Below are 26,903 nucleotides of genomic sequence, written 5' to 3'. Positions count from 1 at the left end.
TTCTCTGTCATCTTCACGTTTGTCCCCGTCCTTTTTTTCACTCTCTCCTCTCTCTCTCTCTCTCTCTCTCTCTCTCTCTCTCTCTCTCTCTCTCTGTCTCTCTCTCTCTCTCTCTGTCTCTCTCTCTCTGTCTCTCTCTCTCTCTCTCTCTCTCTCTCTCTCTCTCTCTCTCTCTCTCTCTCTGTCTCTCTCTCTCCCTTTCTCTGCATATGTGTATATTAGAGGAATCCTAATCCTGTGAAACAATGTTTTGTGTGAATAGTAAGAGAGAGCTGACCTTTGCATTCTCATATCTACCTGGACATTCCCATATAGTACCCTAAAGTGCCTGTCTGTAGAAAGGGGTATACGTTCATGTGTGTGGGTTTATGCGATTACATCTAGTCAGGTGAGTTTCTATGTGACTGCTGTTGTGTGTCATCGGAGTGAGAGGGAAGAGAGAAAGCTAGCTGCTGGCTTGCCCACATGAGCATCCAGGAGTTATCTGTTCAGCCAAGCTGAGACAAACAGACAGAGACTGTGCGAGAGAGGAGGAAGGTGAGTGAAGGAGGCAGATACTGAGGGAGGGAGATATGGCAAAAAGGGCAGAGATACTGGAGTGTGGGAGGGAGATAGACAGGAGGGCTCTGAACCGATAGAGAAGGTAAACTACAGCTATACTTAGGTAGGAAAACAGAGCGGGGAAGTGAAAGATGTCGCGATGAGAGAGAAGTGGGGAGGGTAGAGTGATGAGGCGGTGTGGTTTAAAAAGAACAGAAGAGAGTTGGGTTAAATAAGGTTTCAATACACAGGAGTAGATTTACACAGAGATAATATGGATATGTTCCTACCAACTTACAGGAAAGCCTAAATATCCCTTCCAACATTTTGGCTTGTAACAGTATAGATTATTCTGTGTAGCTGTTTAAAGTGGCAATAGATAACATGTTTGCTTTAATTTATCACTATGAACTAAGCTTCCACTCTGCAACCAGAGAGCATTTCGCAAAGAGGCAACTAAATATCTTACAACTCAACAAATAAAGCTTGCAGTAGCTATCTCTAGGTAGCGGAACAACCAGAGTAACGATAACTGTGGAAACTCTACCTGCCAAAATAGCCCTGTTGACGGAGCAGGCAAAGAAGGTGAAAAGGGAGAATGATAAACTTTCTTTTTACTAAGCTAAGTAACAAAACCTGCTTCCTCATTAATACTGCTGGGTGTTTTATTCTGCCTTTATCATAGCACTTAATATTGAAGTTTCTAGTTCTTGGGGATTCTCATGGTTGTTTATTGCTTTGGGCGGTACACAGGCTGCTCTGATATATATGAACACGCAGATCGATCGACCTGTTACTAGCAGATGTGACCAACAATGATGGAGACAAACTAAAGGATTTATAGTAACCACGTTGTCAATCCGAAAATGGTTAAAACTTTAACACCTGCGTCCTTGACACATCCCACACCACAATAGTGCTCTCTACCCACTTTGAAACCAAACCTACAACCTTGCTTGAATGTGGAAAGAAAGGTTTAGTCGGAAGACAGCTGAGCGTCTTTCAGTCTTTGCAGAGATCAGAGGAATTGTGTCTACGCTAAGGCTCCCAAACCCCTGACAGCAGCACACCCAATCTAGAGAGGAGGGTGATCTGAGGCGAGGAAGTGGAGGAAAAAGGGAGAGGAGGACGTCCAGGTGCAGAAAAGTGAAGAGATGTGTTTTAAAAGGGGCAAGCTGCACAAGGTTAGGGCTTAAGGAAAAATGGAGGAAAGGCATGAAATGGGAAAATGCTATGATTCAGTGAAGTCAGCATAGTTGCATCATTGTCCTGTATCCAAGTTGTGTCAGTATTACTCATGAATAAAAACAGCAAGGAAGTTGTATTTTCTGTCTTACAGTAAGTGGTAAGTTTGCCAAGTCCGTGACTCACCCAGGCTGCATGACTTAAGTGCGGGTGGTTAACCAATCAATGGTCAATGAGAAGGACTGGGTGAAGGCTACAGCATCATGGCTGCTTGCGTGCCTTCATGACTCAATGTGTGTGTTTTCTGTCAGCATTACTATATGTGTGTGTAGAAAAAGAGTCAGTGTGGGATAACTGTGAACTTTTGGCAGTACAGTCATCCTTTAACAGCCTCTAAACTACAACAAACACACTTCCTTACCAAACAGTGAAGCACAAGTCTGATGACGTTTTAACTTTTAATTTCAAACCCAAATTCCCCCATCAGCCCCTCCTTCTTTCTTTCTCCTTTCATCTTTTTCCTGCTCATTATAATTTTGTTAATATACATTTTCTAAATCCTCATCACCCAGTGCTTTTCTTCTTCTCACTCCCCTCCACTCCCACTCCTTGAAAGCTGGAAATCAGGACAGTTCCGCAATGGAGGGGTTAAGCTGAACCCAGCATTGTGATTGGCTGCCGGCCGGCAGTCTGAACCAGCCTACAGAAAGAGGTAACCAGGCAACCTCAGAGAGGGAGAGAGAGGGAGAGGAAAGAAGAGGGGGCAGAGGAGCGAGGAGGAAAAAAAAAACGCGCTGAAAGAAGCCTGGCATAGTTTTGTGGGGATTGTGGAAAAAGATGTAACGAAGCTTGCAAGCGCTCTCCCCGGGATGGAAAACTGGATTACTCTCCCTGCTGAAACACACTGTGGATGTCTGAATAAACCAGGAGGAGATACACGGGAATGAATGGATTCTAAAGCCTTTTCACAAAATGGGAACTAACTGTGCTCATTTTCGCTGTAGTGCAAAGGTAAGTGCGCCAATACAAACAGCCTGTGCGGATGCGGCACATCTCGTCCCGGTCCCGTGCACAGGGACTACAAAGTGTGTAGGCTACTTTTAGATCGGTGTTTGATAGTTAGGGGGGGGGGGGGGGGGGGGTTGGACCTTAAGAAGAGCCTGTGGATTCAGTGTGCTCTGCTCCTATCACGGCAATGAATTATCTATTGCTGCTGCTGGTGCATCGGGATTCTAGTGTGCGCGCTTGAGAGTGTGTGTTGGACGGGAGTGGGGGGAGTGACCCCCTCTCTGAAACATAGTGGTCAGGGGTGTTTGTGTGGGGTGTTAGGCGGGAGGTTTGCTGCATTTGGCAGCTGTCTCCCCTTTCTTCTGTTGGAGACTCGGCACCAGATTATTCCCAATTGTTTTCTATAAAGTGATATAAATACATTTGCTGTTCTTCCCCTAGTTGGGAATAAGCGTGTTTGCATGCTCCTCTCCCCCAGCGAAAAACATCTCAGGGAGCCTGTCTTTGGTACTCGATCGTGACTTTATAAATAGTAGCCTAACCTAATTATACTTCAACTTAAATGAGTCGTAATGTAGTGTGTTTTTGTGACCCTACTTGTACTTAGCTTAATATTTGTCTAATTCTATATATTTTTTACTAGTGTACGGCCACCTTTTATTTACTTTATTCCATGTTTCTTCCCAGCGAGGCTTTCTTCCACCGCAGTGGTTGATTTAATGTTCCTGATGTGTGGGGTTTAGTCCACTTTGGAGGGTTGTCTCGCAAAGGGATTGAAGTGAAATGAAGTGAAACGCCGTACAGTAGAGGTGACACGGGTGTTGGTGTATAAATGTAGTCAGTGGTGTGTAGGTCTATAGCTGGCTCCCAGTCACTGGGTTTGGGTTGATGGAGAAAGAGAGAGAGAGAGAGCGCGACAGAAGGAAGGGGAGTTGAATGGGCGACCCGGTCAGTTTGCTTTGAGAGGGGGCCCAGGCTCCGCTGCAGCTAAAAGCCGCATTAATCATGAAGCTGGTGTGCTCTGCAGACACTCACTCTCTCCTCTCTCTCTCTCTTTCTGTCTGCACACAACCTGCACCAGCTGTATACTGTATATGTAGCAGGTGTATGCTATGTGTAGCTGGTGTGTGTGAATGTGAATAGGTTGTATCCTGTTTAAAATAGGATTTAAATACATTGTACAGCTGTCACTTATTTACTTTTAGCTGTAAAAAAAAAGTAGACATTTTATTTTTAATTCACTAAATATAATATTGTAGTGATTCTACTATAACCGAGGTTAAGGATTTGAATACTTTTTCCACAACTGCCAAACAGACCTCTTACTTCTGCCTGTATGGGCCCAGCAGGCGACTCCAGGGCGTCATAGTAACCCACAGCCACAGAGTATTGTGTGGAAACTCTCAAAGAACACCCTGTTGAAGGCTCTCTTTCTCCCTCTTTCAATTCTCATCTCCATCTGCTCTGTCTTCAGTCTCGGCCTCTTTTCAACAACCCAGACTGCCTCTTGCAATTTATGTTTCACAATGCAGTATAGTAGGTCTTGTGTCTATGCTGTACAGCAGTCCACAATGCTATTGGAATGGACGTTGGACTAAATCTGGAACAGAAAAGAGCTCCTTTAGGCTGTGTAGTCTTGGTGCCAGGAAGTCACTGTAACCTGTAGCTTACTGTTCCGGCTCCTAAAGCTTTCAACAACTTTTGCAAAAAAGTACGCTTGTAATTTGTATCTGAGTTGGACACATGGTGTATCTCTGAGATCCTGGAAAGCCTTCTTTTTACTCAGAAGAGTTTTGTGCTGCACAGAAACTCATCTGACACCATGTAAATGTCTCCATGAAATGGCAAGCTGTAAAACATAAATCACCACCTGCAAAGAATTACATGAAGCTCAAGGTGTTTGTTTAACTGTGTTCTGTGTAAAGTTCGAAACATAGCACTTTGAGGGTTTACCATTGAAGTGTAGTGGCCTGGGATACTAGAGGAGCTGACCTCATCTGAGTCCAGTTTCAAGCTTTGTTTGGACTACACAGCACCAATAACATAGGAAGAATGTGACAGTGGAGTGCTGTAACAACCAAACAATTCATGTAAATGTAGAATTCCTCCTGTAATCCTTTTGCAACGTAAAGTTGTATTATAATCTTATCATTCACATTGCTACCTACTTTGCTGTGGCATCCCAGTGACACTTGTTGCTCGGATACAATTCAACGACACAATAAAATGACTGTTGGTGTTACCTACTCGACTCCACGCAGGCTGTTTCTCAGTGGCGTTTCTTTAAATCAGCTGTGGTGAAAGCAATGAGGAGGCAGCCGCAGGGGAATTAAAGTTGTGCATGAAGATAACTATTATTCACTAAGTGAGCCTCCTTTATTACTTTATTTTCCTGTTTGACCTGGAAGCCCAATAAGAAGGTCTTTTTATTCTCCCTCACTTTATCTAACTTGACAACAGCAACACATTCATTTTCCTCTGGACCATTTTAGACCCAGGTTCACTTTTGGGTCCATTTTGTCCATTCTGTTTTTTAAAGTGCAGTTCCATTAGGTAGATGTCGATGGCACAGAGAAAACCCCCCATGAGCTTAATAATCCTGTCCTCCACATCTGCAGGAAAATAATTCATGTCCAATATCAAAAACTGCAGTTATTGTTTTGGGTACATCCGAAGTTATACAACAAGTGAGCACTTTTCCTCCTCCCTACCTCTGTAAATGAAGTCCAGTGCACCGGGGATGTCTCTGCACGGCTCTGACTCATGATTGAACCTGGGTTATCTTCTTCAGTGTGAGCTGCAGATGCTGCAAAGCACGTCTTAAATGTACATCTATCTCAAAGGTATAATTCTTATGATATGACAGAAACAGAAATACAATTACAGAAAATAGGAAATCCCAGTATAGTGTGTACCTGCTTTGCTGAGGTATTTTAAACCGGTTGTAGCATGTTAAGTATTGGTATTTGTTCAGTAGGGGGTTCCACCGTAACAGAGAGAGGAAAGAGGGAGAATTGACTGGCTCTTGGCTGGCTGCCCTTCAAATTGATCCACATCATGCGTGTGCGCGTGTGTGTGTGTGCGTGTGATATTCTCTCAGATATAATTGGCATCGAGAATATCTTTACAGTCCACTGGGAGTATATGTGTATATATGTACCCTATTTCCTGGCCCTTTATTCACTGCAAGGGAAACGGGACGTGCGTTTGTGATACTTGGCAAATCAGCATATATCACACAGAGACACACACAAACCTTAAGACACAGCATGCGCTCAGAAATATCATTACCACCAATCACGATTACTTAAATGCCACGCACATGCACACGCACACGCACACACACACATACACACACAAAAGGGGGCTGTGAGAGAGCACGGCAGTCCATCCAGAAGTGCAGATCAAGCTGCCAGCTAATCTGCCTCTGCAGTCTGTAATCTGTAATCTTCTTAAAACACTCACAATCTGTCCACACCACTGGGATTAGTATCTGCAGACACAACAACTGCACACACACACACACACACACACACACACACACACACGCTTTTCACTGCCCTTACATTTGACTGCGAAAAGACGGCTGCGTGGGTTTGGCAAGCTCTGCTTTTGCAGCCCGACTTCTCATCACAGCACTTTGACTGTAAAATGGAATAAGCAGATAAATAGAAGTCATGCTTTATATAGTTAATCTACTTTACTAGTTTGCAGAGGACCTTAGCTAGTAAATGTAAATGGTGTATTGCTTTGTGTTGTATAATTGTGTTTACAATCTGAAGTGTGTACGCAGGTATTAGAAAAGTTGGATTTGGAGTCCGAGATGAACCACACGATCTCACAAATATATTTTCATAGTTACAATAGATACCATAGTTACTGGCTACATGGAGCCTGAAAATGAATGAACCATGGTAATTGCTTTATTTTTTTCATTCACATCCAGCCTCTTTCTAGCCCTTTGCTGCTCTGTGCTTTATCGCCCCTCCACATCTTTACCCTCACCGTGTCCTTTCTGTGTTTTCTCAATCTCTGTCTTTGGTTCTCCATCTCAGCCCTGTTCACACTCTCTGTTTTTCTCGGCATTGCTGTACCTCTCTTACTCTCTCCATGTCTCTCTCTCTCTCTACTCTGTCGCTCCATCCCTCCCTCTGCCTGTAGTGTAGCTTGAGGGATCCTCTTGTTTCAGATGAGATGTTGATTATGGAACTGAGAGCCCTTTTTTCCCCCCCGCTCACAATCACATCATCATTAGTATTTAACATTTTCTTCCATTTTCTCTTACATACTGCTGTTCACGCCTGGTCCTCCTGCTCATTTCTTTCTCCAGTGAGCGCCACTTTGGGGTGAAATCGTAAAGGTGTTCACTTTGTTAATGAGTTTTCACAGCAAACAAAAGCACTTTAGAGCAGGCATTTGCAGGAGGCTAAGAAACACACACACACACACACAGACACACACACACACACACACACACACACACACACACACACACACACACACACAAAGTGGCATGCAACACACTGGAGTCACAGTACATTAACACTTCAATTAATTGAATGCCTTAAATTCTGTATTTCCCCAGAAGTCAAGATCCCTGAACACCCCCCCCCCCCTCTTAAAACACTCTGTCTCTCTCTCTCTCACACACACACACACACACACACACACACACACACACACACACACACACACACACACACACACACACACTATGTGTGATGTATGGTGTCCTGTGTTGTGCCTCAGCAGTGTTGCATGCTCTTTGTGACATATGAGCCGCTGCAGAGAAAGTGTCAAACAAAACATTGTAAATTACATTTTAATTTGTGTTCTCTGCCCTTCATCCAGCCATGTACAAAGGAGCTGAGATGCCTGGCTTTGTAGCATGTTCTTTATTCAAGAACCACAATAGATAATGAATGCATGTACAGCACGGAGGGAGAAAGGGAGTGGGCTCTCAGGTTTGCTGGGGGGTTTGTTAGCTACACTTCCCTGTGGAAGGGCTCCACTGACTTTCACACTCACTGTGAGACTGCAACAAAGTTAGAGAAAGAAAATAGACGGAGATAGGAATGAAAAGATGTTTTCCTTAGAGGATATCCTCTTTATACTTCTCCCCCTCTTTCTTTCTCTCTTTGTCTCTCTCGCTTTCTCTCCATCTGTGCTTTTCTGTGGCGGCTCACTAATGAATTTTTAACCGTCCCATATGATTCTCCCATTTGTCTCTCCCTTACTCTCTGAGTTTATAAAGATTAGCCACAATTCAATATCGATCATTAGCTGTTGTCATCACTGGATGGTAACTTAGTGCATCGCAGGAATCTTCTCAGTCATGTGGCAAAAACATAACCTCTCCGACCCTGTATCACTCCGCTAGACAAGGTGCTGCTAACCTAATTCACTTCTTCATAAGCGATGGTAGGGCTGCCTTGTGTGCCAGACATCTGTTAAAGCAGATGAAACAGGGAGGGAGGAGGGATTAGTTTGGCATCTGTGTCCAGGACATAAGAGAAGTCCCTGGGCCGGAACCACACCATGAGCCGACTCCCTGGAGCATCTGGTGCCCGGCTCGTACAACACTCACCGGGCTCAGAGGAGCGGGTAGGCGCCCAGATGCTGCTTCTGCATTCAGCCTGCTGAGCTCACACTCTCTGACGTACACCGTCTGATGCGTGACACACATACTTCTCCGCATGCATCATCTTGCTCATCTACAAAGTTGTGTGCTTTTTGCTCATGGCTCTCAGAACTTCAGTGTGGCACCCGAGCACTTTCGTGAATGAGTTTTATGTGGTTTCACGGGTCATGAAATCTGCTCAACCCATAAACCAAGTTTAGTTTCAATTAAGGTAGAAACATAAAAATGATCAAAATGGGATTCGTTTTTTCATGCTTTATTAAAGCAACAGTAAAAAACCTCTGAGGCTTCAGTTTTAACTTACACTCTTTGTAACCGCATTATACCGATCCAAAGCAAAACTGGAATAAATTGATGCTATTTCTTTTTACCTCTAAATAAAACAACTTCTTAGAGACAAAATGTTTATGAGAGGAAAATGAACCGACGCATAAAAGAGAAGAGGTTAAGGCTGAGGTGAGTAATAACTGAAGCTCCTCAATGTCAATGGTGCTGCAAAACTGAGTGGCCATTTCACTGCTCAGCCTCGACCATTTATCCTCCACACTGAGTCATGAGAACACACACGCTGCACGTGGAAGAATTAGGATACACACTGCTACTCTCTTTGCCCATCACATTACCTCCCACGGTGCACGTTACACACACACAACACACACACACACACACACGTGGGGTGCTCCACATTCTGGCTTGCATTTAGAGAGGTGATGGAAGCAGATTGACTGCAGTCTATAGGCCATTTGTTTTGGACCTGCTGGGCAGAGGTCAGACGCTTTGACTGCCACAGCCACCACTGAGAGAATGAGCAGATTATGAATGAGCAGGTCTAATGCATTTTAAACTAGTTTGCAGTCAGTAGAGAGTATATTATGTCAGCAGTGATTTTCAAATTTTCACCATATGATAATTATTTCAACGTGTCCCATTGCCAACTACTGTGATTCACTTCTTAAGATACACACATGGTCATGCCTTTACCTGAAGTGGGACATAAGACACACTCACACATTCTGGCCACGTACAGACACTTAAACCATCCGATTTCTTTTGCCAAATCTCTAGGGCTGCTTTCATTCCAATGCACTTAGTTTCGGGAAGTTTGCAGAGTGTAACATATACACTATTTAAACTGGACAAGAGCTTTTCAGCACCGACTTGTGGTTTGATTGGGTCATTAATGGACAGGTTGCGCTCTCATTGTTAAAGGAAAGCAACGTTTGATAACTTTGTATGAATCTTAAGAATTATAAGGACTTGTGAGATACGACAGCAACAACCCCCCACCACACTATAGGATCTTTAATCACTTCTTCCTTGCCCCTCAATCTACACTTCACTATAACACTTCTCGTGAAAATCCAAATATAATCCCACGTACTGTATCTCCATAGGTGAAGGTAATCAGAATCCATGCACAGGCAACATTTCTTTTTTTTTTCCATATATCTGTTAATTGTTTTAAGAATTGGCACTTTAGCATTTACAGTACTCTGACCAACTGTTGCAATATGTTGTGAATCAGTTGGGCTGAGATGACGACTCACTGCTGCAGATTCGAATTAGAAATCTTTTCTTTACGTGCTGCTGTTGTATTCGCAAATACATTTTATATAATGTTGTTAATGCCTTCTCAACACTTTCCTAATGACCCAACATTTTTCCCTCCGGCGTCTGTATTTATTTTTTTTTCACTTCTAAATGTTGTTTACTGGCAGTTGTGTAAGAGGATTTCACCCGCAGACACATAAATACACATTAGGAATAAAGATAAAATGAATTGGTTCTCACTTAACTGCTGGGAATGTTCCGCTCAAATCAGTCCACAGATAGTTAGTCTGGCTTTGTGCTTTAGATTGAGCTGTAAAAGTGGAGCTTTAGCGCTAGTGAGGATGTATTTATTAGACAAGCATTTACGGAAAATCAAATACAGCTCTACCATTTATTTTATGAAAGCCTAAAGTAGCTTCAAGCTGTATTAATCTATGTTTGACTACCAGTGAGTAGAAGACCCCAAAACAAACCTCACAGTAAGGAGCTTTGACAATGTATCAGCTTATCATGTTCTTATGGCTAAGCCTGTAGCTGTTAGCAAACAACTGCCTACTTATCCATCAGAAACAGAGCAACATGAACATCCCATTATAATCCACATTCTCTCCACCTGTTCAATGCAAGACTCATTTGAATGGCGTTTTGTTGTTGGTGTGACCCACTAATGGCTGAAAATAAGTCACCACCATTGCACACTGGTCACATGAAGCAGAACTTGCTTGTGTAAGCTACTGAAAGTGGTGTGTACCCCTAAAGTTAAATCAGTGAGCCAAAAGAGGCATGTGTGTAAAACTGCAGATTTTGGTGTATATTCTCAGCGGGATTGGAAGGACTGTGAAACCTTTCATCTAACAGGGAGTCATATTATTTAGTGTTAACGTTAACAATGTTGCTTCAAGTATCTTTAGCATACAAACCACACCGGACTGAGTTAATAGGTATAAACAAAAAATATGGATTGAAAGTGCATTCAACAGATTTAGAGATTCAGCAATAGCCTCTGTGTGTGTGTGTGTGTGTGTGTGTGTGTGTGTGTGTGTGTGTGTGTGTGTGTGTGTGCGTGTGCGTGTGCGTGTCTGTGTGTGTGGTCAGCTTCTCAGTCAGGGGGCTTCTTTAAGGGTGGATGGAGGATTCAATCATCTGCTCTCAGGTCATTTGTGCTCCTTGATTGAGTTCCACTGAGCATCTACTAGACTGACACACTCTGCTGGGCTGCTGGAGTCGCACACACACACACACACACACACACACACACACACACACACACACACACACACACACACACACACTCAAATGATGAAGAGGACATATAACTGAAGGGTAAAAAAAAATTTTCATTATAAAAGTGCTTTTGATGGCCCCCTTACCTTTAGGCCATGACCTATCTCTCCCTCTTTTTTGTCCTCTCTCTCTCTCTCTCTCTCTCTCACACACACACACACACACACACGCACACACACACACACACACACACACACACACACACACACACACACACACACACACACACACACACACTTCCCCTCCATTCTATATCTGAGCATTAAGATAGACAGCCTTCAATTAGCTGGATATGCTTTCAGATAACGACTCTCCTCTATCCAAAGCAGTCTGAGGGCTGATGAACATGATAAGTCATTTTTGGGAACGAGGGTGTTAAAAGACCACCCAGTCAACCATGGGGCCATGCTCACTGTGCGTGTGTGCGGGCATGCACATAAAGATGGATTAAAGGGATTGGCGGGCTCTAAGAGCTGCAAGATTAAATGACTGTGAACTGATTTGATGGTTTCAATCACACACGCCCATAATAGCCATGCCTGGAGCTGACAGCAATATTTGGTGCTAGCTTATTTTGATGATGTGGATGAGTGGACCACCATATTTGGTGTGTGTGTGTGTGTGTGTGTGTGTGTGTGCCTGTGTTATTGAAAATAGCGCACATGCTTGTTTCTGCACTTTGCAGCTTCACATTGCTACAGTCTTATAAGGCAGCTTGTAATAGCAGCCGTACTGTAAAAGTGAGGAGAAACTGTTATTCATTTATCTTCCCTTCCCATATTTCCCCCCATGTGATGTTGAATGAATGTAAGTTGGCATAGCAGGCATGGAAGGACTGTTCTCTTTAGCATGGAGCATATCTGTAAGGAATGTGTGTGCTTTAAGTAACTTCTTCACATCATAAAGCAGCAAAGTGCTACATTAGGAATAGATTGTCCTTCTGGGTGGAGACTGACATAAAAAGTTTGCTCTGAAGAAAAAGGTACTTTTTGAGGCATGTGTTTAATATGGAGCCATCCAGAAAGAGAAAGAAGAAGGGGAAAGGAGTGAATGACAAAAAGGAGGAATAAAGAAGGAGCAGCATGAAGTGAGAGACGGAGAGAAGTGAGGTGAGAAATGGTTGTGATTGCCTGGTATGCCTCAGCGAGTTCTGCGGTTATTAGTCATACTACCTGCTGCTGTGATCTGCTCAGCTCACCTCACCCAGCCCTTGCCTGCACCCTGCCACCTGGCGTGTGCATGTGCCCTCATGCGTTTGTGTGGATGTCTAATGGGTTTTAGAGCTGGCGATGAGTTCACTGTCTCACATTTCCCCCCTCCTCTGGAGACTCTCCGCTTGCCCGGAGAAAACAACCTCTTACCTTCGCCTTTGCTGTAAATCGCCCCTCACGCTGCCTTGGACCAGAGCTCTCTCGAGAGAACAACTTAATGATCCCCAGTCTGATAAACAGAGGCCCAAGGAATGAATTGAAATGTGTTCTGAGGGGAATATTTAAAGTCTGTATTGTCTATCAGATGGCCTTCTCTGAGAGTGAACCTCTTCACCAGAGTGGATTGACCTCTGAAATTTATTACCTACATCGCTGACATCAATCGCATCTCAGCCCTCAGGGACACACATGCAATAATAATATCACAGCAGCCCCATACAACTGGCCATGTGAGTGTCTGCCCGCTGCTGTGGCTGCCTGTATGGTTTATTAAATGACTGACTGGGTGGTGCTGTGGCTTCCTCTGTGGCTTCCTGTACAACGTACTGCCTCCACTGTGACTATGTATGGTTCAATACATGTTTGGGTTACTGGTTTGGATGTTTGACTGGCAATATGATCAAATAGATGGACTGCATTGGGGAATTTGATGAGAACATTTATTAGAGGACCCTATATTAGGAACTGTAGGCGAGCATCCCATAGTGCTCACCATGGTCATTAGTTAAAGCTTAAACTGCAAAATAAGTATAAAACCCATCAGTGGTGCAGCAGCGGTCTGCAGAGAACTGAGGCCAAGTTTCCTTCATATCCTTATTATAATATTAAGGTGCGAGTGTGCTCTCTCGCTTACCAGATACCAAATATTGTGCGAGCGTTGCAGCTTCATTCATGTGGCACTTTTACTCAAAGTCCTTTCCAAGTTGCCTCTCATTCACCCATTCACACATATTTAATTTGATTCATTTACATAATGGAGACTTGTTTTTGAAAGTCCGTAAGACATTACTTTAAATAGATAGACGGACCCAGCAATGTTCCATACTGCATGTCTGAAAAAGGCTTCAGAGTGAGGTGTCGTAAGTGATAATGTGTGTGTGTCGTAAGATGTGTGTAGCTGTCCTGTGGAGTGTGTTATGACTGGGCCAGGGGAGTTCTCAGGGGTATAGCTGTAAATTAAGACAACAGCAGAGATGGGAGGGATGGAGGATAGGAGGAACACTTCCAGGTGTTGCAGAGCGTTTAATTACTCACCTGTGAGACTAATGAGATGAGATCACACACACACACACACACACACACACACACACACACACACACACACACACACACACACACACACACACCTATATATGCTCACACTCATAGACTGGTGGGACTAATTACCCAAACTCCACTACGCTGAACACAGCACGGCTGGTAAAAGCTCCAAACACACATACAAATACATGACAGCCTGCTGCTGCCTGCCCAACTCATTACACCGCTCAGCTCCTTCTCCTCTAGCCATCCTGTCACCATCTGAAGGAGACACGGAGGAGCAGGAGTAGGAAAAGAGAGCAGAGTGGTAGCTCGCAGATAGGCAGAGGCAGCCATATTCCATGCAGTCTGAGGCTGCAGGCAGCGCTACAGGTAACAAACACATCAGTCACATACACAGCGCACCTGTTACTGTACAGATGGCAAGCCCTGGGAGAGAGGCAGGCAGAGCAATGAAGAAAGATGAGCCATCAGACAGAGCAGGAAACACAGAGGAGAAGAGACAAAGGGAACGCAGGAATGATATTTCTCATGGGTGGATTGTTGAAGGAGATCGAGGATGGGGAGATTGGGATGAGGGGAGGGGGGGGGGGGTGCTTGTGGTATGGGGTCAGGGGGGCTGCACCTGTTTGTGTACCGCCACGATAACAAGGGTGTGGAGCTGAGAAAAAGATGGAGGGAAGAGAGGGAGGGATTTCCTCACCTGTGTCCCCTGCCTGCAGCAGATAGAAGTCTGTGTAATCTAGCGAGTCTTTCTAAATTCTCTGAATTTCATTACAGGCACACACACACACACACACACACACACACACACACACACACACACACACACACACACACACACACACACACACACACACACACACACACACACACACTCACACAACTGCATCTTTTTTTAAATCTCTTTTTCTTTTCGTCTCTTTTTGTTCAACCTCACATAAGAAATAATCCTCTTCATTACCTGTGCCCTCATCAAAGACACTGTAACATTCTCCAAAGCTTGCTCTGCTCTTAAGATCTGCCATTATAATCTTTCCTCTATAATCATAGAATAATGGGTTTTAGTATGTCTGCGTGCGTGTGTGTGTTTGTGTGTGTGTGTGTGTGTGTTTGCGCGTGTGGTTGTGCCCCCAGCTACATATCTTAATCTCCTGTCTATTAGCATATTCAGAGTTCTCCTTTAGCTGGTGGAGGCATCTGATAGGCTAATTTCACAGCCCCGCTGGCCTTCATCTTGCTCCAGGAAGTGAAGAGGATGATGTGTCTTGGGAATAAGATGAGAAGAGAAAAGAAGTGCTCCAGCCATTTCCACGTCTCACTCGCTCTCTCAACAGATCTAGCTGAATTGTGAATGAGCTAATGTTAGTCTGGAAAATCAAAAGATTAATTTGGCATTCTCAAGTATTCTTGAGGGATTTTTTAATTAGAGCTGGTACAATCTAAAAGAATGGGTCAATGTGGTGCAGATTAATGGACTTTTATAGGGTTGTCTCACCAAGTTTTGGGGCCATAACCCTTTAGATATTCTTCACGGCAACATGGTCAAATTAATTTTATACAGTACATTCGTGGTGCTTTGAGGAATTTGAGTATGAGTATGCTTCAAATGGTTCAAATGTCACACTATTAAGATGCCTTTTTAATAACTGTTGATTTTTTTGTTTGCAGATTTTGCAGTTACTGTACTTTTATAAAAAAATAATAATAATTAGAGTTCCCTTTATAAGCACTACTCGAACATTTTCTGTGAATACATTTTCTTTCTAGTTCAGTGCCGTGTCATGAGACGTTCGTCCGCGTTTAACGACATCATTTAATACAAAGCCATTTAGCACTGGTGGTATGTCGCAGTGTGTTGCTTAAAATATGAATACTTCTCCTTGATGTTTCTGTTTAAATTGGATCCCGTCTATCGCACAGACGTAGAGGAGTTTTAGTTTGATCCATAAAGCCATCTCTGAAAATAAAACACAATCTCTAGAAGTGCAGACTTGTGTCTTATTCCTGAGAAAACTTAAGAGGTCATGACGAACAATGAGCATCGACTTTCCTTTAATATTAATCCGCACAGATGCAGTGGGCTTCTCTGTGTGTTTGGCAGTGGGCAGTGTTGTGTGTGCTGTGTGTGTGTGTGTGTGTGTGTGTTTGTGTCTTTGTGTGAGTTTGAGAGAGAGGAGGAGGACTGGGGGAATCAGATTGCCTATTCCAGTCACACAGATAGTCTTTCACTCCTCAGCCTGTGACAGCACATTTCCTTCCCTCTTCATGCTGGTTGCCTCTTCTCAACCAGCTCCCTTTCCCTCCTCCTCCTCCTCCTCCTCCTCCTCCTCCTCCTCCTCCTCCTCCTCCTCCCCTCTTTCTCTCAAATGCAAATGCAGATTGAAATGAGCTTTATTGGCATGACATGGATTTGTACACAACATAACCTACAGTATGGTACTAACAGTGAAATTCTTGCTCTTTGTCTCTTTTAATCCCCGCTGCCTCGTTCACTTTTGCCTAGACTATCTTCCTCTCCGGCTTCCTCTCTCATCCTCTTCCTCTATCCTTGTCCTCCTTTTTTGTTTTCCACACATCTCTCCCCAGCTCCTCCAGCCCTCTCAGTGCTGATGTATGTATTGGTATCATTAGCAGCTGCACTATGATGGATGGCACCGAGAGGCTCGGCCCTCACGGGGTGGGAGTCTGCTTTAGCACACCATCATTACCCGCACTGTATACACATACATAAAGATCCACACACACACACACACACACACACACACACACACACACACACACACACACACACACACACACACACACACACATACAAAAAGCATGGGTGTATCACACTGACATTCATCTCTCTCCCTGTCTCTCTCTCTCTCTCTCTCTCTCTCTCTCTCTCTCTCTCTCTCTCTCTCTCTCTCTCTCTCTCTCCCCCTCTCTCTCACACCTACAAAAACACACACTCAGAAACACGCACAGCCTTTTCTGAGTTTTAAGAGGTTTGTATTGACTGGGAGCCCCACAGGGAAGTGAATGCCAATAGCCCCACTACTCTCTGTGAGTTCAGACGGACCAACAGTCCAATAGACCATAGGGTGCTAAAAGGGTCTATTTTAAGAGCTGGCAGAAAGTTTCACCTCCAGGAACTTTCATAGACTCCATATGCAGCATGAGAGTTTTGCACATTGTCGTGTGTGTGTGTGTGTGTGTGTGTGTGTGTGTGTGTGTTTGGCTGAAATGTTCAGAGAGTTTGAATTCAGAAATGGAAATTATGCAAATCGTGTCCTGAGTCTGACAATCCCTTGGTGATTCACACCAAGTCTGTTGATGACATCAGAGGGTGCAGTCTTTATCTGGGCTGTGTGTGTGTGTGTGTGTGTGTGTGTGTGTGTGTGTGTGTGTGTGCATGGTCATATGTAGTACAACAAATGATTAAAAGTTCAGATTGAGAAAGTGTTAAATATCCAGTTTACTGTGCCACACATTGTTACTGTAGTTACTCCCTTGTGTGTGTGTGTGTGTGTGTGTGTGTGTGTGTGTGTGTGTGTGTGTGTGTGTGTGTGTGTGTGTGTGTGTGTGTGAGATCATGTTGTCAGAGTCCATAAGAAACAACAGGGCCTTATTAAACATGGACACTCAGTAAAGATTGATTTTGTTTGGCTGTCTATGTTTTAACTGGAAGGGCAGGCGACTGTGACAGTGTGCGTGAGCGATTAGACACACGGGCAGGAGGCAGGAACTGTGACTGACTGATGGCAGGAGGCTGTACGGGGAGGGCTGGGGACAAGAGGTAATCGTACCCCCTCAGGGATTTCTCCCAAGTGTTCAAGGGGTCAGATTGAACCTAGACATTCCCTCTGCGGTCTGACTGGGCTCAGAGGACAGAGGTGGATAATCTGTACCTGCCCCTGCAGCGCAGACAGACTGAGTTTGAAGCCATTGATGAAGCTCACCCGTTGGCTTCTCCAGATGTGTGTCTTAGTACAAGTTGCAGGTAGCGAGCTGCTCAGGCAGGGCACGCCAGCAGCTTGCAAGTGAAGAAGTTTGGGGCTGTTATTGTTGAAGGTTTAGCCTAAAGCATCCTTAGCTTCTTTGAGTCACTACCTACTCCATTCCTCTGCCATCCAGTCCTTTCCCCTCTCTATATTTTTCCTTTGCTTTCCTATGTGCAGAGTCGGAGCAGAGCTGTGCTATTTTACACTTTTAAGAGTTTAAACGTTCCCATGAGCTGCTCCAAACAAGCACCACGTGCCTATATAGGGACATGAATACACATTATATGCTTTATTAGTGCGCTAATTGCAGGGGAAAACATTGGTTTTGTTGAGATAATGGGCCACGGGATACACTTAAAGCTCTCCTGATACCTATTCTGATTACAGATCCAATACCAGTAACTCTTTTTCTTATCTGTATGTAAGGTAACATGAGGCCAGATTGCTGTGGCACTAAAAGCTGAGTCTGGGCCCACCATGACTGAATGAATGTAACTGATAAGTGAAACACAGAATCTTTACACTGACATTGACTAAGGCACTAAATCATACGTGGATCAGTCACATCATGGCTCATACTCGATCACTTCAAACGTCAGTACGGTGCACTAGTAGCTCCCTGAATCCCTATAGTAGTCAGTACAGTGGTGCTGTATTTAGCAGCGATGCCTCACAGTTCAAGTTTGATTCCAGCAGCTGTGTGGTCTCTGCACGATGTCCCCAACTCGGTTTCAGACCTCTGAATCCCATTCATGGCTTTTTCTACATCCATTGAAAAACAGAGACAGATCGATGCAGCCGTACTAGTTGTTGTAAGACAGGTTACAGAAATAAGAACAGCATATTTAGATGGAAAACTATTAATTAATTAACTGCCCAATCAACCTCTATGGCAGCTTCCATGTTGAATAAAAAGGATGTCAGTAGGATGGATATGTCACACGCTACTAATTGGTCAGGGTGAAATAACTGCCCCCTGCACAGGATAAGTGGGTATAGATGTTAAAACGTCAATGTCCATATATCTTTAATTGTATATGTGTGTACATCCCTGGGTGGCTCCTGGAGTATGTAATGTGTACCTCTGTGCTGTCTGTCTGTTCTTTATTTGTGTTTAATGTGTGACACTTTGTCTGTAGCATAATTTGTGTCAGTAGAAAATGAGGCAGAAGCAACAGAAGTCATTTTCTTTATTTCCTCTTCATCCATCTATCTGTCTCTGTGTGTCTGCCTTCAGAGGCACAGTTTGAAAAGCCTGTAGTACATATATATGTGTGTGTGTGTGTGTGTGTTACTGTGCATGTGTGTGTTTGCGCAACAGCATTGCGCGACACCATGATTAAGTGTTTTGAATAATTGATGATTGCATCCCTAATTAAGTCTCAGTCTCCTGCTCCGGCAGACTATGGCTCTATTTTTATGCACCAGAGCATCCTCTCTTCTCTTCCACTCCACAGATCTAGCGTATCCATCACTCACTTTAGGCTCTGCTGATGGGGGTCCAGAGGGGCTGTGGGGGATCTAAATCATTTTGAGTGGACATTTTTAACAGGCAAGCAGCACAATGGACTGCAGCTCAGTGATGGTGTTTTTTTTTTAGAGCAAAGAGCAACCCCTGGCTTTAGAGCAGCAGGGGACACACTGGTTGCAAAAAAGGCCAAATAGTAAAATATGTTGAAGCTGTGAGTGTGAGCATGGGTACCTAAAACCTCCAATTCTCTTCTTTGTGTTGGATGTTACTCCCTGTACACTATTTATTCATTCCTTCATGCACCGCTGTTGCATAAAATAAGTAAAGATACCATTAAAAATCATTATAAATAATTATTATAGTTTTTGTTTGCGAAAGGTTTTACCCCCAGAAGATACCAGACCCTCTGACCTGTCTTCTGTTCACTTCAAGAAACCATAAATCACTGAATCATTCTTAAAGAGGAAGGAGCTCCAGCACCACTTCCACATGTGGCTGAGAGCTGGGAATGAGGAACAACATGCAGCAGGTCTGGATGTGTGAAGACCATCTGAACTGAACAAATACATCTTTAGAGATGAAGAGGAGAAAGGCTGCAGCAGAACTGAACAAAAGCATGAATTGCTAAATGATCAATCACACCCTGAATGCAATGCTGGAGTTCAGCAAATGTGTTTTACGTGTGTTAATAGGGAAGATGAGAATGATGCAGGCTGCTGTAGTAGTAGAATAGTAGAGTGGGTTTGAAGGAGGCAGCAAACAGATCACACAGACACACAGACAGACACACAGACACACAGACAGACAGACAGACAGACAGACAGACAGACAGACAGACCAGACAGACAGACAGACAGGTGGAATCAGAGTGTGGGTTTGTTAATAAAGGCATATCCACAGTCTGTCAGCAAAGCCTCAGCTTCCACTCTGCATGAAAAAGACATGCTTATACACAATGTTGGGTACTACCATTTTACATTTTAGCACATTAACAATGCAGAGGAGATACACACGCACACACACACTCTCTCACACACACACACACACACACACACACACACACACACATACACAGAAGGGGAGGTGCAGGGAGAACGAGATTCATTTTCATCTATTTCCCCTGAAAACATGAGAAAGGAGGAATTCCCCAAAGAGAGCGCAGCGCTTTGATATAGTCCCGCGTCTGTAAATAGGTTAGGTGAAGACTATGCAAGGCGTGTGTTTGTGCATGTTTTTGTGTTAATTTGAGATCTGCACGTGCATGTGAATCTGTCATCTTGTGGGGTATCCTATTTCTGGCAGGAGATTGTGGGTGGGAAAGTGTGTGTATGTGTATGCGTGTGTGTGTGTGTGTGTGTTTACCTTTTCCCGATGAGGCCTCAGTTGAATGTTCCTTCTAGTCATTCTGGCAGGCAGGGAGCCATGTGGAGTACCTAGAGCAGCTCACAGCACCGTGTTTCCATGTTTTCCTCCTGCAGTGTGCTGTTGTGCTTGCTGGTGGCCTGGCTGACTGCCTGCTGAACTAGCTGCACTGCTGTTCTTATAGGCCTCCAGGCCTGCTGCAATAGCGGGTGCTTTATCCACTAGACAGCTGCTGTAACAATTTGAGCCGTTGTTTGTATGTGGTACGGCTGTAACTACTGTTAAAGCCACAACTTTTCTTTTTTTGCTTCAATCTCAAGAGGGATTTTCTGAAATCAAGCGCTGCTAATGTGGTGTCGGGGATGTAATGACTATTTAGATCAATGTCGTAAAGGCCCCTTTTTACCACAGGCCTCGTATAATTTAGCTTCAGCTGTACTGTGGTGTGGTGAGCTGTGATATATGCATTTTGACAGCGGCCTCTCAGCAGGAGATGACTGCACTGACCCATGATGTTGTGCCAAACAGTGACAGTCTCCACCGTCAACCAAACTCTGCAAATGCAATGTGTGGTCATACGTGTGGTTAGAGATTTTTAAAAGTCTATGTTCAGATTGTACTTTACTTTTGAAGCTACAATGCAATTTCTGTGGTTTGTAGTTTGCTCCATATCTTTTCTCTTGTTCTTCGTTTCATCTACCAACACAATGTTTTCCTTATCACTCTCTGACGGCCGTATCTGCTGTATTCATTTGCTGTTCGTCTTATTTTGGATTAAAGCAGCAACTAACGATTGTTCTCATAATCAGTTGATCTGACGATTACTTTCTGGATTCATTGATTAGTTATTTCGTCTGACGATCACAATTTTCCAAATCCAACGTAAAGTTGACAAATTGCTTGTTGACACATTTGAAAAGCTGGATCCAGGCAATGTTTGGCACTTTTGTGAGCAGAGTAGTAGAAGTAATCAGCTAATTTATGGTAATACTGTGTCAAATCTTATAAAAACATGTAGGCCTGACGGTTGTTTTTTATTGATTAATAAATCACTTAAGAATTACATTATATTGAGAATATGTTGGCAGACAAGGCAAGTTCAAAGCGCAACAAGTGCCAGGACCTCAGTTAACCAGATCGTTGTCTCCTTTTACTATTATAATATGATCACCTGCTAAACTAATCCACCAAATCCTTATCAAGTTACAGTGAACAGACTGTTCTTCTGGCTCACCTCTGACCCCACAGTACAAGCCCAAAGTCTTAAATACGAACCAGCAGGACTTGGTTAGGGGGAGCTTTCTCATTATACATTGGCATTTGGCTACAGCCCCTTTTTGCTGATACAAGAATGGATTTCATATTTAGTCTTATTTTATTGTCCTTATAGAAAAAGTGTGTGTGTGACTATTTGTTGAAGCATGACAGGTCAGAGCAGGAGCAGGGTTATTAAAGGACAGGATTACATAATTAAATTAAATGTATGTTTCAAATACCTAATGTATTCTGATGTATTTTATATGTTCCGAGCTTTTAGTGATTAATCGATTATTGATCATTAACATAGCAGTGGTTTGATTATGGAAATTACTTATTATTTCCATCCCTAGTTGGTCTGCTTTGCAGTTTCCATGCCCTTAATCCTCACCATCTATCAATGAAACTTTGATCTATGCTAATCTTTTCATAAATGTGACACGGGATGAATGACACTGCACTTCATTCCTTGTTGGCCGAGTATGAAGTGACACAACCTGCTGACATGCGGTTTATCTGGGAGTGCCACTGAACTTTTACCCTACAGCTCATATTCTCAGGTCTTTCTTTTCCCCATATCTCCCTCTCCCTCCCTTCCTCTCGCTCGCTGTCTGTCTCTCTTGCGCATACGCACACGCACATTAAAACAGTCTATTAACTCATTGGCCCGGTGGTACGTCATGTCCTCTAACCTCTTTTAGTTGATCTTTCACCCTTTCTGAAGTTCTTTTCTGTCACGCTCAGCTTCATTCTTCACAGCTCTTTGTCTCTTCCTGAGTTGGTTAGACTCCCGGACTTGAGTGGACACTTTATTTGACATTCTACAGATCATAAACTGGTAGGTCTCAATATTTTATGTTCTTAGTTTTTGCTGTTGAGGTACACCTTTAGTTTTTTCCGCATATAATGGGCTTTGATTGACATTTATTTTACTCTTTGGTTTGATAGTGCGCTCTTTCATTTCATGGTGCATTTAACCACACCGGTGCCTAAAACTAGGAGCATTTGATTGCGTCTCATTGTTAATGTATTTTAAAGAAAGATTGTTCATTTACCATTCAGACATCTGAACCATGACAGACTGCAACATGGATAACCTTTTGTACCCGCAGTCATGGTTATTCATCAACGAGTACAGCTCACTGGAGAAATGTGTTGCTGATAAGGAATCTGCATTCGTGTCAGGATACAAAGGTGGCGTTGGTGGTTAGGAGGGTGTGGGGGGGGGAGGAAGTCAGGAGATGGACAGAGCACAGGTAGTAAGGAAGGTAGTGTAGAGCTGGTCTCTATGATTATTTATTATTGAGATGGCAGGAGAGCTGAATGAGTGGAGCCGCTAATCTAACTCTGAGCCTGATGGACAGAACACAATTACCCTGAGAGTGGGAGGTGGGAGAAAGAGGGGAGGGTAGAGAGCCAGCACCCTCCCCCCTCCACCCCTTTTCTCTTTCTTTCTTTTTTCTTTCCTTTCGCCTGGCTGACTTTACTGTAGCTGCAGATGATTTCTGGGCATTAAGCTCCTGTTGGCAGCATCCTGTTTATTGAGTCACACACACAAACACAGTGCACACACACACACACACACACACAGACGCTCACATCACCCACTCGCGCCTGTTGGCAGCGCCCCATTTACGGACGTCCAATTTACTGCTCGCTCCCTTCTCCTCCTTTCCTCCAGTGTCTGGTATGGCTTCAGATTTCTGTCTAAATCCAGACACACTAAGCCATGTTCACATCCTACTCTGCTGCTACTTTTAGCTCGCGCACTGATTCCAGGTCAAACCGCCACTACAGTGTTCACGATGGCTTTTGATGGCACTGCTCTTTCTTTCATGTGTGTGTGTGTGTGTGTGCGAGGAAGGGAATTTGTACAGTTAAAACTTAACATTGACTGCTTTTTTTGAGAAATGTGCTTGTTCTGCCCTTCAGGGAGTGTAGCTTAGATCTAGAACTCTTCCCCAAGTCTCCAGAGAAACAACCATATGTCTGGAGCCTTGGAGAAGTCTGGAGATTGATGCTGCAGCAGATTTCTCATTTTCAGCCTCAAAGGCTTGTTTCTTGCTCATTTTCACCAGTAGACTGGTGGCTGTTTTGCTTGCAATGGTTGGCTGAGTTGAGCTTCTTCAACTAAGTAGTGCTCTCAAAGGAGCAATTTAGCAGTTAGAACATAAACTAAAATCTAATCATGAACATTTTTTGTGATATATTTTTGGATTATAGACTCGATGTAAAAGCACAGGAACATGTCTTTGAATCTTGGGTTTGGTTTTTGTAAAATAAAAACTGTCATTTCTTGGGTTAAGGCAGTTGGAGGAAGGGGGTGTGGGGGGGGGGGGGGGGTTTCTTTTTTGGTCCAATTCGAGGATTAGCAGACTGCCTTACTTAAACACAAGCTCCAGATGCTGCCTGAAAGACTTCACAGCTAGAAAGAGAAGAACAAATTCAAAGAACAAAAAGGAAAGAGAGGAGGGACAGAGGGGGACATGTTCAGGGTTAGAGCTGAAGCCGCTCAAACTCCATCCTTTCTGTTCTGATTTTACTTCCTTGGGCTTTTTTCTTTCCCCTTTTACCCCTTGCTCATTATCTTACTCACCCACTCTGTTTCCTCACCCCTCACTTTCTTCCCCCTCTGTTAATTTCTCTTCCCTCTAACCCCTCTCTCTTCATACACACTCTCTCTCTCCATCCATTTGGTGGAACAGTGCTGCTGATAATGCCTGTAATTGGAGTGACTCACACTTTTCCAGTGTGTTTGGACCAGATAAAGAATATTGTCAGCATTTTGCCGACATGGCCTCGGCTGGCAGAATTAAATGGACTCTGTTCTGTTCTGTCTGCAGCAAATTAAAAGCCTCTCAATTCATCTGTTCTCGCCCGAGGCTCACAGGGGCCTCCTATTCACACAGAAACACCGTGGAGAGGGGGAGGAAGAGAATAAGAGAGATTTCCCTCTTTCCCAAGAAGCACCAGTCTTTTCGTTTTGTTCAAGTGTGCACTCAGTCACTGTTAGATGGAGACGGAGAGGGAAAGAGAGGTCAAGACCAATGGTCCAAGGAGAGGTAAAAAGTAGTCGGATTCTTTATTCAGCTTGTCAACTCGCAGCTGTCTCCTGCTGTCTTTGTACTTCAGCATCTCTGTGTAAGAAAGGAGTTTGTCTGCATTTGGGTGTGCATGTAAATGTGCGTGTTTTCATGCATTTACACGACAGGGTTAGAGTGCAGGATCTGAGTGTTTTTGGCTCTTAGGTTTTTGTGGTTGCTGCCAGTCAACACTTGAGAATAAAGTAGTGGCAGATGGGCAAAGAAGGGACAGAATGGGCCCAGCAGGCACTGGACAGGGCCCAGGAAGGGCAACAAGCACTCAAGTTAAAGGAACATTACAGTTCCATCCAACCTGGTTTATTAGTTTTGGTTATCATTGCTGTTGGTAATAATTAAAGTGGAGCCACAAACTGTATTGCCAAGATCTGGGAAAAAGTCAGACAAGGAACAGATGATCAGACAGGTTGTAAACGTTCATCACAGCTTACAAGACCGATTGAACTTTGACCTGCTGTACTTACAGCCTTCCTGTGCAATGAGGGATTATAACCCACATTTCCAGAATTGTATTTAATTGATCAAAACTCAAATGACATTTGGTATAGAACTTTAGTGCTTTTAAATAATTGTTGCATGATTGCAAGAAGGAATTGGTTTAAAGAGTTGGGGATTGTTCTTTAAGCCCCGTCCTTGTAGAGACACATTATTGAAAGGAAGCAGAAAAGTGTAGAGCAGGTCTCACAGTGTGTTACTATGGGCAACATCTACTCAAGGCCCCGATTAGAAACAAGCTCGCTCTCATGGCTTCTGAGAAGTCATGCCAGGTTTCGCCTGCCAAGAGTAAACACCACCCAACTGAAGAACACCTCTTTCTTCCTCTCTTTCTCCTCAGCTCTCTCTGGGTGTGTGTGGGATGTTGTGTCAGGGCTAAAGCCCATCCCTCTCCCATGAGCCTGTGTGCCCACACACACCTGGCTCCTTCACGCACACACACCCGGCGCCCACGCACGCAAAGCCGGCACTGACGCTGTGAACTGGACCCTAGAAGCCCAGCGGAGCCAAGCGGAGCGGAGTCTAGCCCAGTTGGAGCCTGAGGATGTCAACAGAGACAGAGCTACAGCCAGCGGTCAGGCCCAGCAGCGTCAGACGGGACTCCAAAAGGAAAGGTTAGTACACCATCACAAGTTAGAAGTTAGTTTTTATTATGAAAGGAATCCCTTTTCTTTTACTAACTTTAATTACTTTTAGATTGAGTAATCTTTGTGAGAAAACAATGCTGCATTACACAAAGCAAGTACTTTCTACGGCTGTACCCTCAGTGCTGGTAAAAAAAAAACAATTGTTCGACACAATGGTACACACACACACACACCTTTGTCAGCTACTTTTTTCTCTTTATTAATGATGGATTTGGGTTAGACGACAGAAATGCAGGGCGGCTGTTGTTCATAGCTAATTAACAGGTACGGGGGTATTACGGTACAGTAGGTTGCTACCAAACAGGTGGAGCAATGTTGTGGTTGGTGAGAAGCAAACAGATCCAGGTGTGAAAAGCTCCAGAGGCAGGTAGCTAGCAGGTGTATGAGAGGAGGCCTGGGTGGTCTCAGAGCAGAGGTGATGCCAGGGGCCAGGCTGGCAGCCATCACCCAGCTGCTCGCTGCCACCTGCCCGACTGCAAGAGCGACGCTTAGCATTCTCTGAATAAGCATCTGATTGATGTAGCAAAAACTCTGGACACCATTGGGAACAACACTTAATGGATGCACACAACCACACAGAAGCAGAGACACACTCACTATCACCTGCAGCAGATGCCTCATTGCACACAGTGCGCCTCAGTCCCTGCAAACAAGCGTAGGTTCCCCCATACACAGTGTGTGAGGGAAGGCTGAATGCCTCTCATGTCCTATTTAGAAACAGTATTGTTCTGCTGAAAGGGAGATCATGTTCATCATTCAGACTGCTCTCCATATGTGGAGAGATGGAGACACACACACACACCACGCACACACTCACTAGGACTGGGATTGAAGCCCAGAAGAGCATATGAGAGGAAAGATGAATGGTTTGCCTTCAGCATTTAGACATGAGGGTTTTTAG

At 44.0% G+C, this 26,903-nt stretch overlaps 1 protein-coding gene across 7 annotated transcripts in view; it reads left to right on the top strand.

The window, feature by feature from the left end:
• Positions 1-26,903, top strand: part of dab1a (DAB adaptor protein 1a) — a 214,564-nt gene that overhangs the window by 145,938 nt on the left and 41,723 nt on the right. For 5 of the 7 annotated variants that reach the window (XM_029430339.1, XM_029430338.1, XM_029430337.1 and 2 more), the window contains exons 1-2: positions 2,488-2,736; positions 25,696-25,969. In XM_029430339.1, coding sequence (XP_029286199.1) covers positions 25,900-25,969 — 70 coding nt within the window. In that variant the 5' untranslated portion in view covers positions 2,488-2,736; positions 25,696-25,899. Of the gene's footprint in view, positions 1-2,487; positions 2,737-25,695; positions 25,970-26,903 lie in introns of those variants that run through there. The other 2 variants (XM_029430336.1, XM_029430335.1) reach the window with 1 other exon arrangement.

This window comes from Cottoperca gobio, chromosome 4 (genome assembly GCF_900634415.1).
Source record: "Cottoperca gobio chromosome 4, fCotGob3.1, whole genome shotgun sequence".
Lineage (NCBI taxonomy): Eukaryota > Metazoa > Chordata > Actinopteri > Perciformes > Bovichtidae > Cottoperca > Cottoperca gobio.
Note: the sequence above shows the minus strand (reverse complement) of the source record. Positions and strands in the feature narration are given on the sequence as shown.